Source organism: Capra hircus, chromosome 12, assembly GCF_001704415.2.
Source record: "Capra hircus breed San Clemente chromosome 12, ASM170441v1, whole genome shotgun sequence".
In the NCBI taxonomy this organism is placed as follows: Eukaryota; Metazoa; Chordata; class Mammalia; order Artiodactyla; family Bovidae; genus Capra; species Capra hircus.
In genome coordinates this window covers 71,260,896-71,273,500 of record NC_030819.1, presented here as the reverse complement: position 1 = coordinate 71,273,500, position 12,605 = coordinate 71,260,896, and the positions used below count along the sequence as shown (strand labels likewise).

At 46.5% G+C, this 12,605-nt stretch overlaps 1 protein-coding gene across 1 annotated transcript in view; it reads left to right on the top strand.

The window, feature by feature from the left end:
• GTF2F2 (general transcription factor IIF subunit 2) overlaps positions 256-12,605 on the top strand; it is a 134,656-nt gene continuing 122,306 nt past the window's right edge. The window contains exon 1 of the mRNA XM_005687430.3: positions 256-498. Coding sequence (XP_005687487.1) covers positions 433-498 — 66 coding nt within the window. The 5' untranslated portion in view covers positions 256-432. The remainder of the gene's footprint in view (positions 499-12,605) is intronic.

The window sequence follows — 12,605 nt, the reverse complement described above, 5'->3', positions numbered from 1 at the left end:
CTCTCCTTGGCCTGGATTGGACATACACTGACAGCCTTTGTCTCTTTAAACCCCGTTTTTCTGTTTTGACACTTTCTTCTGTTACTCTGACCTGGTCTTCATATGTACTGCTGATGTTTGCGCCCATCCCAACCTCGTTTTTAATTACTCACAGTCCCTGGAAATAGCCACGCCCACTCAAGAAGGTGCCCGCCGATGAAGTTTGTCCTCAGTAGCGCGCCGTACTGACGGCCGCATTGCGCAGGCGCAGTTCCCCGCTGCCGGCCGTGTGTGTTCTTTCCCAGGGCTCCCGGCATCCCGGAAGTTGGACCGCGGGCTCTTCACAGTCAACCTCCGGCCAGGGTTCGCCGTGTGCTTCGCTCCCTCGTCCCGCAGTCACCAGCTCCCGGGGCCGCTGCTCTAAATCCGCAGGTCTCCGCCGGCGACAGACCCATGGCCGAGCGCGGAGAACTCGACCTGACTGGCGCCAAACAGAACACCGGAGTGTGGCTGGTCAAGGTAAGGTTTGCGTGGCTCCCGCTTTTAAAGTAGTTTAAGTGACTTGAGGGGAGAAGGAACTGGCAACCCACTCCAGTACTCTTGCCTGGGAAATTCCATGGACGGAGGAGCCTGGTGGGCTACAGTCCATGGGGTCTCAAAGCGTCGGACACGACTGAGCGACTTCACTTTCTTTCTATAGTTCCTTTGGGAGAAGGAAGTGGCAACCCACTGCGGTGTTCTTGCCTGGAGAACCCCATGGACAGAGGGGCCTGGTGGGCTGCATTCTATGGGGTTATAAAGAGTCGGACACGACTGAGCAACTAACATACGCGCGCGCGCACACACACGCACACACACACACACACACACACGTAACTTGAGACCGTCCCACTTTGTGCACCTTTTAAAGCTCATTAGGGCTCTCTCGTTTAGAACTTCGCTTACCTTGAGAGGCAGGGTTGGTTGGTAGGCTTGTTTGCAGACGAGGACATTAGTTCAGGGACACCCAGTGTGTTTTAGCCAACTAAGAGTCTGAACGTGCCTGGAATGGATCTCCTTATCCCACGACCTGGTTTTTCTGGGCTCCTGTCTTGATGGCCCCCCAGTTTGAGCATTTTATCCCAGGCTGAAGAATTTCTTCATCTCCACTTGCTGAAACTGATTTCAGTCATCAATCTCTATAAGAAAGTTGAGCGTTTGCTTTCTGGGTAGTTTTCTGAGCCAGAAAGTAGAACTGTTCTCTGAGTACCCTGGTGGCTCAGATGGTAAAGCATCTGCCTGCAATTCAGGAGACCCAGGTTCGATCCCTAGGTGGGGAAGATCCCCTGGAGAAGGGAATGGCAGCCCACTTCAGTATCCTTGCCTGGAAAATCCCTTTTGAAGGAGCCTGATAAGTTACAGTCCATGGGGTCCCAAAGAGTTGGACAGGACTAAGTGACTTCACTTTCACTCGTAAGGTGTTCTTTTAGGTTGATGGGTCTTATGGAGTTCCCAGGAGAGCTGAGAGTGCTCTGAACTCAGGGAAGGAGAGACCGTGGACTGGAGTGTTCTTTTAGAGTTCGATTGTGTCTCAGGTGAAACTGTCAGTAATTTTTTTTTTTTTTTTGGTAAAGGCAGCATTTTGATTAACCCTTAGTAAGTACTTACTGAGCTTCCCTTGTGGCTCGGCTGGTAAGGAATCCACTTGCAATGTGGGAGACCTAGGTTCGATCCCTGGGTTGGGAAGATCCCCTGGAGGAGGGAAAGGCTACCCACTCCAGTATTCTGGCCTAGAGAATTCCATGGACTGTATAGTCCATGGGGTCGCAAAGAGTCAGACACTGAGCAACCTTCACTTCTTCACTTAGTGAGTACACTATTTATCCCTTACTTTTTCAAATTGGGGACTGTTGTTTCTTAGGAAGTTTTCATAAGACATGTGTATATTCAAAATGTGATTATGATAGTCTTGAAAACTCAAGTAAAACATAGAGACCTTTATTTGTTAGATTTTTGGAAAGCTTTTATCACACGTCTGAGTGTTTATCAGTTAAATCTGAGAGGCCCTTCTAGTCTTCCTCTCTGATGTAGCTCCCTTATGATTCAGTTCGGTCGCTCAGTTGTGTCTGACTCTGCAACCCCACGAACTGCAGCACACCAGGCTTCTTTGTCCATCACCGATTCCCAGAACTTACTCAAACTCATGTCCATTGAGTCGGTGATGCCATCTAACCATCTCGTCTTCTGTTGTCCCCTGCTCCTGCCATTATGATTATTCACTAGCATGTTGAGCCTGTATTAACATTCTTCAAAGCACATGCACAGTCATATTTTGCGAGAGTAGGCATCTTGCCTGTCACCCAGAACTGTGTTTGGCGTAAGGTAAATAGCTCAGATAATGTGATGTATGCATGAATGAATGAATGAATGAACTCTTATTCTTCAACCCTAGCCTTAATCTCTGGCGCTGATTTGACTTATCACAGTGATATCAGTGTGATTTAAAATGATGGAGTAACCAAGTATCTCTCTCCTGCATGCTAGATGGAGAGATATCATTAGGGAGGAGATCTCCTTTGCAGATGGAAAGAGCTTGAAAAGATGGCTAGAGCTTGAGGTGATGTGTTTCTGCTTGGAGCGCAGTAGATGCTCAATAAATGTTTGCCTTACAGAGGTTTGGATGGGGGGCCCATAGTATCTCCGTAGCATACCATGGAGAGTGGTTCTGAAATGCAGGAGTGAGAATGCAGAGTAATGTGATATGGGCCGGAAAACAAAGAGGACATCATGCCTGGAGTAGCGGATTGGGACCATATACTGACATCATCACGTTGTGAAGTGGGAATGTTTTAGCACTGCTGCTGCTGCTGCTAAGTCACTTCAGTCGTGTCCGACTCTTTGTGACCCCATAGACGGCAGCCCACCAGGCTCCCCCGTCCCTGGGATTCTCCAGGCAAGAACACTGGAGTGGGTTGCCATTTCCTTTTCCAATGCATGAAAGTGAAAAGTGAAAGTGAAGTCGCTCAGTCATGTCCGACTGTTCGAGACCCCATGGACTGCAGCCTACCAGGCTCCCCCGTCCATGGGATTTTTCAGGCAAGAGTACTGGAGTGGGGTGCCATTGCCTTCTCCAGTTTTAACTCGAGTCTACAGGAAATGAGGAGACTCTTGGAGGGTTTTGAGTAAGGCAGGGATACAAATGATTCTTTAAGCGGGGTGGGGCAGGGGGGAAGCTTGAAGAGAAGATAACCGGAGTCAAAATTAGGAAATTATCACAGGATCCTAGACATTTGATAGTGAAGTCTCAGGAGTTAGGGAAACTTTTTTAGCAAAAGTTGTCAGGATGTGGTGACTGACTAAATGAGGATGTAAGAGAAAGTTACAAATCTAAACTAAAGAAATTTTAGTGTTCTCTCTTATATGGCCATTTGAATACATTTTATTGCTTTAAAAAGAAGTCTTACTAATGATAGTTCAAATTAGAGTTTTTCTGTTCAAATTAGAATTTGAATAGAACTGCATGCAATTTTAAATCTTTTTGGTATACGTTCATATTTCTTATTATAAATCATGCTTTGAGCTCTGATCTTTGAGGATCATTTGTTGCAAAATATGTGAGCTCCTAGAGTATTGCAAGTTTATGGGCCATTTCTGTTCATAATTAATTTGTTCATTATTAATTTCATCGCTAGACAAGGGAAAGGATAACTACAGTAAGAGTCATACATACAAGCTCTCTCAGAGTTTTAGGCAGTGAAAAAGTTACCGGGTGGAATCAGGGAAGACTTCTTGGGGAAGCTGGCATTTACGAAGAGCCTATGGAGTTGATTAGTTGTGGGGGGAAATAGTTCCAGGCAGGGCTGATGAGTGTGTTCAGGGAAAGGCAAATAGAGTGGAAGATGGTGTACCAGAATGTCCACCACCTGTATCTCTTCTGACCAGTGAAGTGCTGTAGGGAGAGCAGTGGCCCAGGTGGTGGTGGCCAGGCTCTCTTGCCCCACTCCACTCACATCCTACAGCTGGGATCATTTGTGGCGCTGCGCACGTGCGTCGTGGTGTGGTCTGTATAAGCACCACCTGAAAAGCTCCTGTAGTCGAGATGAGTCTAGTTGAGTCGGGCAGTCGTTGCTGCTGCTGTGTCATCCATTAGAAAATAAAGCATGTCCACGTTGCTGCTGCAGATAAAGGCCATCTGCGGTCCCTGCAGTGCCTCGCATCTTCCTCCAGCCTCCCCGCTTGTGCCTTTCCTAACCTGGGGTCAGCAAACAGTGAGATACAGCAAGACAAAGGCCATTTCTGGAGTTCTGAATACCTTAAATCTGCGAGAGAATGATCTAAATAAGTTTTGATGGATAATAGACGTGACTGAATTTAACTTTACGATATCGCCTGCTCAAAAAAACATGAGCAACTACAGTCTCCCCCTGGTCGGGGAGCTCATCCCTTGTAGTGGGCGTTACCCGGTTCCTGTTGCTCACTCAGGCCTCGCCACTGTCAGGTTGCCAGCCGGTCACAGGCCTGCTGTTGCACACTGAACACCAAATCACGGTCTAAACGTGATATTTAAGAACACTTTAGCATAGTTCTGTTGTTTCACTTCCAACATTTAGACTTCTGGAAAAGTCATCTTCTGTAGTTATGGTTGGCTGGAGGGTAAGGGTACCTGATGGGGAAGAAGAGGAGATAAAGCTCCCAGCATTTTTAGGAGTGGTGGGGTTTTTGTAAGTAGTGAATAGCCTATAAGAGCTTGGATGATGAAACTATCTTTCTTGGAGGAAACGGACAGGTGGAGGTATTGACAAGCATTGTGGTAGGTTCATCCAACAACTTTCTGGCCAGCAAAAAGGTGTGTTTCAGGTCCCACCAGCCTTCCTCCTGTGAGCATTTTGATTGATGTTTGTTGGAGGAGAGAATCAGGACCGAAGTGACGGACATCACCCCCTGTGAATGTTGGGTCCTCCATTCAATAGCTCAGTTGGTAAAGAATCCGTCTACAATGCAGGAGACCCTGGTTCGATTCCTGGGTCGGGAAGATCCGCTGCAGATGGGATAGACTACCCACTCCAGTATTCTTGGACTTCCCTTGTGGCTTAGCTGGTAAAGAATCTGCCTGCAATGCTGGAGACCTGGGTTCGATCTCTGGGTTGGAAAGACCCTCTGGAGAAGGGAAAGGCTACCCACTCCAGTATTCTGGCTATACAGTCTCTCCAGAGACTATAGTTCATGTATACCATGTATACACGGACTGTATAGTCCATGGGGTCACAAAGAGTCGAATACGACTGAGTGACTTTCACTTCCATTCAACACCTCAGAAGCCATCAAGCTTAGCTTTTCTTTTTTCACGGACAAATAAGCAGTTGGACATTGGCAGCCAGAGTGAAAGCTATCTATCAGGGAGAGATGAAACTGGAATGGGTGATACCCCAAAGCCTTGCAGGAGGAAAAGAAACTTATAATGTGCCAAGTATTTCAGAAAGCAAACCTGTGAAGTAGGTACTAATTATCTATATTTTTCACATGGTAAAATTGAGGCTTAGGGGTGTTAATTATCCTGCCCATGCATGGAACAGTGATTCAGATTTAGGTCTATGTGGCTACAAAGCTTAAGCCAGGGATAGGAAATGTGCTTTCCCCTCACCACACACCCCCCGCCAACCCCTTGGGTCTCTTTAATGAGACTTCTCTCTGGAGAACAGAAGTGAGGGAGTGGGGAATTTGTTTTTATGGCCTTGGGTCTTGTCAGCTCAATACATTGACCTTCAGGACAACGTGTGAGTAAAAGCTGCCTGATGCATGTTGGATTCCCAGGGAAGCTAGTTCTGAGATGATGAGCTGCAGGGGTTTGTTATGCAGTGCTGTTGGGATCATCCCCTGTGGAAGGAAAAAGACTTATGCAGGATTGGGCACAGGGTGGTTTCGCCCAGGAGGAGTGTGTGATTGTGGTCAACTCTTCAGTGGAAGCACTTCCAGAGAGAGCTAAGGACTGCAGGCTGTCTGTGGCCACACTCCCAGCAGCTCGGGGGATAGGCCTCCATTCCTAAAAGAAGAAATGGGTGCCACGCCAGTGTCCACACAGTGCTCTTAATTTGCTTGTGTACCCTGGGAGAAGCATGGCTTTGGAGGCTAGTTGTTGGGGAACTAGATACTAGATGAAGCAAAGCTGGCAAACAAGCTTAGGGAGTAAGCTCTGTGTGTACCACCTTGGCCCCTTGGCTTCAAAGGCGCAGTTGCCCTGACCACTCTGTAGCTTGAGTGAGTGGCGGGCAGATGGGTTTCTTCCACAAGCTTTCAGTGATCACCAGTCATTTGTTCTAGGCTCTGAGGGCGTTACGTGAGCAAGACAGGACAGGGTCCGTACTCTGTAAACTGGAGTCTGTAGTGCGCTCCCTGAGACAGACCTCAGGCAATACTGGCCCTAATGAAAACAGTTTCACACAGATAGATAAGGTCACTGAAGATAGAAATACTGTTTTGTGAGTGTGAATAACAAAGGGACGTGGTCTAGAGGTCAAGGGAATTTCTCTGAGAAAATAATGCTGCAGTGAGTCATTTGCTGTCACGCTCCCTGGTCTTGGGAAACCTGAGAAAACAGCCCCTGTTGTACCTGTTCTCCTGTCTCCATCTCCGTTTCTTTAATGAATGTGGAGACAGTGGAAATGACACAGCTATCTCACAAGTGACAAGTTGGCGAGAGTGTTTGGGGGAAATTTACTCAGAATAGCATTCAGGTGTTCTCATCTAGAAACAAAGGTAATTATGTGAAGAGATAATATGTTAATTAGCTTGACTGGCTTAGTTGTTTCATGTGCATATAAAACCATGTTGTACACCTTAAATATACAACTTTACTTAAAGATAAAATGTAATGTTTTAATTAAAAATATCAGCTGTCCAAAAAAACTTTGGAGCCTTGGAACCATATACACCATTATCTGTTCCTTCTCCTTCCTTTTTTTCCTTTAAATGTGTGTGTATGTATTTTTGGCTGTGCTGGGCCTTCGCTGCTGTGTGCAGGATTTCCCTAGTGGTGGTGCCCGGGCTTCTCATTGCAGTGGCTTCTTTGGTTGCAGAGTCTCTGCTCTAGGGTGGATGGCCTTTGGTAGCTGCAGTTGCTGGCTTCGTTGCCCTGAGGCATGTGGGATCTTCCTGGACCAGGGATCGAACTGGTGTCCCCTGCATTGCAAGGTGAACTAACCACTGGACCACCAGCGAAGGCCTCTTCCCAACTTAATGCATTGGAGCTTTTGGGAAGCCTATTTCCATAATCTCGTGGTATAAAAAGTTATATATGATTGACATACTATCATCATTGTATTTTACTAGTTTTCGTTACAAGGATATAGTATTTTGGCAACCTTTTGAATTAAATAAGCCAGTAGGCTTACCTTAGGAACTTTCAGTTTTATTTTAATAATGATGACAATGTAGTATGCATTCCAGACTTTATCAATTAATTTCAGGCACATAATCTTTTCTTTAAGTTGGCCAGTTGCTTGTACTAGATTCAATTATTGTACTGACTATGATTCTTAATTTTATCTTATAATACGTAATTACTTCACTTAGAACTGTTGTCTTGTTTGATGGCCTAAATTGTGGTCTCAGGCAGTTTGACCACAGGGTCTTCTGACCTGGTTATGTACTGAAGAACTGTGGTCTCAGCAGGAGCTCTGAAACATTCTTGTCTTCCCTTTACCTTAGCAGCCTGTCAGGGAACCAGCAATAAGGGGACAGTGGCAGGCTGGAAAATGTTTCACTCTATGGGTGTTTTCCCCTTCTCCCCCTTATTTTAAGGTAGATCTCTGGAGTAAGGTTTCCCTTTGAGAATGCAATGAGATTTATTAAAGTGTAATTCCATAGCCTGGATTTATTCTGACAACACCATCATTGTCATTACATTAACAGTAGCTAATGTTTCTTTAACAGTGTCCAGTCATTGGAATAATAACGCTGTTGCTGCCGCGTGCTGGTCTGTCCTTCTGTTAGGGATGTGGCAGAGCAAGCGACACAGACGGAACGCCCGCCTCGTGCAGGTTGCATTCTGATGGAGAGGGAGGACGACAGCAGACAGAAGTGCGTAGCGAGTGCCAAGAGCTCCGAAGAAAGATAGATCAGGGCGGAGGCTGCAGGAAGGAGCGGAGGATGCTGCTTCAGTCAGGTGGGAAAGGGCCTCACCCATAAGGTGGGCCTTCAGCAGAGACCTGAAGGGAGTTACGGGAATGCCCTTCACATATTTGGAGGAGGAACGTTCCAGACAGAAGTTAACAGCAAATCAAAGGCCCTCAGGTGGGATGGTGCTGGGAGTGTTGGTAGATCTGTGTGGTTAGAGTCAAGTGAGCGAAAGTGGTAGGAGATGAGGCCGTGGATCTCAGTGGACTGTATCATCTGAGACACCACAGGGTTTTTACCGTGAATGCCATGGGAGGCTAGTAGCCATAGAGAGGAGGCATGGATGGTGATGGGGGAGCCCGGCTGCCTCGGTTAGAATCCTGGCTTCACCACTAGTGATTGTGAGACTTTGGACGAATGATAACTTTTTGATGCCTTACTTGCTTCTCTGTGAAATGGGATAATAATAAAGTTGTTATGAGGATCAAGTGAGGTAAATTTCTAAAGTGCTTAGAAAAGTATCTGGCACGTAGTAAGCACTGTGTAGATGTCTGTTAAATAAACTGAAAGGCTTTGAACAGAACAGTGTCATCTGACTTCTATTTTAATATGGTCACTCTGATTGCAGCCATGAAATTAAAAGATGCTTATTCCTTGGAAGGAAAGTTATGACCAACCTAGATAGCATATTGAAAAGCAGAGACATTACTTCGCCAACAAAGGTCCATCTAGTCAAGGCTATGGTTTTTCCAGTGGTCATGTATGGATGTGAGAGTTGGACTGTGAAGAAGGCAGAGCGCTGAAGAATGGATGCTTTTGAACTGTGGTGTTGGAGAAGACTCCTGAGAGTCCCTTGGACTGCAAGGAGATCCAACCAGTCCATTCTACAGGAGATCAGTCCTGGGTGTTCTTTGGAAGGAATGATGCTGAAGCTGCAACTCCAGTACTTTGGCCACATCATGCGAAGAGTTGACTCATTGGAAAAGACTGTGATGCTGGGAGGGATTGGGGGCAGGAGGAGAAGGGGCTGACAGAGGATGACATGGCTGGATGGCATCACTGACTCGATGGACGTGAGTTTGAGTGAACTCCGGGAGTTGGTGATGGACAGGGAGGCCTGGCGTGCTGCGATTCATGGGGTCGCAAAGAGTCAGACACAACTGAGCGACTGAACTGAACTGGTTGCTGTATTGAGACTAAAGTGGACATGGACAACAATCACACAAGAGATGAAGGTGGCCTGGACTAGGATGGTAGCCCTGGAATTGGTGGGAAGGATGTGGAGTCCAGGTATAATTTGAAGGTATTGCTGACAGGCTGTGTCGGTTGATGGGATGTGGAATGTGAGAAAAAAGGAGCTACTCAGCGTAAGTCCATGGTTTCCGACTGAGTACCTGGAAGGATGGAGTTGACTTTTACTGCGTTGTGGAAGGTTGCCGGAGGAATAGGTTCACGAGTAAGAATCCGTTCTTGAGTGGAAATTTTGAGTTTGAAACGTCTCCTGAACATTCAGATGGAGAGTTTGAATAAGAAGCTGGTTGTATAATTTGGAACTTGAGGGAAGAGCTGTAAATTTGAGAGTTGTAGTTACACAGATGGAATTTAAAGCCTTGGGATTGGATGAGGTTACGTAAGAATGAGTGTGGACAGAGAGGAGAGGCTTGAGGACTGAAATCAGGGCCCTCTCAGGTTAAAAGGTCAGGAAGATGAGAATCTAGATGTGTGGAGACCGAAAAAGGAGAGTCTGGAGAAGTGGCAGGAAAATCACGAGAGACTGTGGTGACCTGACGCCAAGTGAAGAAGGCGTTTGAAGGAGGAGGAGACAGTAGAGTCTCAGATATTTCTGATAGGTCTGCAAGATGAGGACTGAACGTTGGCTTGACATTGCGGAGAGCTTTTTAACCACAGGCAGCCGTGTCTGTGGAGTGGTGGAGGGGAGAGCCTGTCTAGAGCAGAACCCAGTGGCAGAGGAGGAACTGTGGTCAGCCAGCAGAGACAGCTCACTCAGAGCCTTGCGGTGGAGAGAGGCAGAGACACGGGACAGTGCGTGGGAAGGATGAAGGAGCCTGCCCTTTCCAGGGGTGTGACCGCGAGTCCATTTGCTCACTTTCTGTGCCTCAGTTTCCTCACTTGTAAAATGGAAAAAATAAACAGATTGTGTGAGAATTAAATGGTTACTTTATTTAAAACATTTTAATATATTAAATGTCACATAACGTGTTTGTTATCTATTGCTATATAACATATCACCACAGGCTTAGTAGCATAAAATAGCACACACTTCTGATATCATAGTTTCTGTGGCTCAGGAGTTTCCTGGCGTGGCTTAGTTGGGCTGATGCAGTCAGGGTGTTACACAAGGATGCAAGTATCAACGGATGGGGATTATTGAGGGCCATCTTAGAGTCTTCTGCTACATTTGGTAAGCTCGCTGTTCCATGGTAGCTCAGACAGTAAAGAATCTGTCTGTAATGCAGGAGGTTTAGGTTCGATCCCTGGGTCAGGAAGATTTTCCAGGGGAAGGGAATGGCTACCCAACCCAGTGTTCTTTCTTGGAGAATTCCATGGTCAGGGAAGCTTGGAAAGCTACATATAGTCCATGGGATTGCAAAGAGTCAGACACTACTGAGCAACTAACACTTTCACTTTGGGCTTCCCTGGTGGCTCAGATGGTAAAGAGTTTGCCTGCAGTGCAGGAGACCTGGGTTCAATCCCCTGGGTCAGGAAGATCCCCTGGAGAAGAGAATGCAGCCCACTCCAATATTCTTGCCTGGAGAATCTCACGGCCTGGTGGTAGTAGTAGTAGTCTGGTGGGCTTGGGGTCCACCAGTCCTTGGGGTCGCAAAGAGTTGGCCATGACTGAGCCGCTGACACACACACATCATCGTTGTGATTCTGTTGGGAGAATAAAAAAGGGAGTGGAGGGGGAGAGGGTAGCATTGAAGGAAAGACGTCCTAGGTTAGACTACAGGCAAAAATCCAGCGCGCGTGTGGAGGGAGTGGCCACCGTGCATCTGTTAAGAGGGGAGAGCAGAGTAGAAGGCTCCCCTGTGGCTAAGTGGTAGACTTAGAAGCTTTTGACGGTTCAGTGGAAGAGGAAGTCGGGTTATCATCCTGGAGGGAAGAGGAGCAAGAGGTGTTACAGGTTGAGGAGCGAATGTGTGGCCTGTCTGCAGTGGCTTTCCCGCTGCAGGTGACGGTTGACCAGGGAGAGGGAGTTAATTGCCCAGCATCTTGAAGGGCTTACTTGATGTTAGTCACCAAGGATTTCAGGGGAGACCATTTGGCATGGTTGTCTTTCTTCAGATGCTCAGGTGCAAGTGTGGAGGGGGAGTAGCACAATCAAATAAAACAATACATAGATTAATTAATAAGATAAGTGATATTACTAGTATCACTTGGCTTTAATCAGGGTTAGATTCTGCCAGGCCAGTATGATGGAGGGAGTTAGGGACAAGAGAATGATTATAATGACGGGCTATGAAATGTAGTTCCATTTCAGAGAGAAGAGAGGACGTAAGCAGGCAGGGGCAGAGTCAGTGATGTGAAGGATGGAAGAATTGTTGGAGCCGAAGTACTGAGGAGAGGGCCAGGGAGTTAGGAGACGGTGGTCAAAAGGGTTCCTTGAAATACAGTTTATGGAAAGGGTACTGTTCTTGATAATGAGAAAGTCTTAACAGTATTTGAATCAGAAACGTGGAATATGATGAAGAAAAACCACTATCTTTCCCCTAAGGACTTTATTAGGGAATACAGCTCACCATTGATTGTTAGAGCAGGCTGCTATCTGTAGAACTCCGTTTCTTCTTTGTGTTAGAGTAATTGATAAGAAGATTCCCTTGGGCTAAAAATCAGACAAAGCCAGAGGCAAAGGCTAACATGTTAGGCAGGATTTCAAGATTGAGGCCATGAGGTAATAATTTACACAGTCTGAGGATTCAGGGTTTTATTTGATGTAACAGTATTTGCCAGATCAGTTTCACATCTTATATTTAGTTCTGACAGGTAATGTTGACATTTGCTGCTTTGACTCACCGTGATAGCACCTTGAGTTTCCTTTGTGGGCACCACTGCTCCGCCTTTTCAATCTGGTGATTCTAAGGTGTTGACTGTCCTTCCCGAAAGGTGTCACTGGCTCAGGCTGGCAGTGCAGAAATATCTCTGGTTCAGTAACAGGCCAGACAAAGGACCCGTGACCTGGTCAGAGCCACAAGAGAAAAACGATTTTGCTGGGGATTTGGGGAAGAGCTCATGTTCTTCAGGAGTGGCTTCAGCTGTCGTGCTACGTAGCGGGGAAGGCTGTCAAAGAAGTAGTCAGTGTGGTGAGAAGAGCCGAGAGATGGTGAGAATCCTGGTGACGATATTTGAGCCCTTAATCAGGCCACCTTAACGCTCCTTCTGGAATATTTGGTTACTTTTGCCAGTAAATCTTCTGTATGCCTGAGTGGGTTTTCTTCTCATCTGTATTCAAAGCAGACCTAATAGGTAGGTACAGTTATCCTAAGAAATTTGCCAAATCCTGTAAGCGTGCGTGA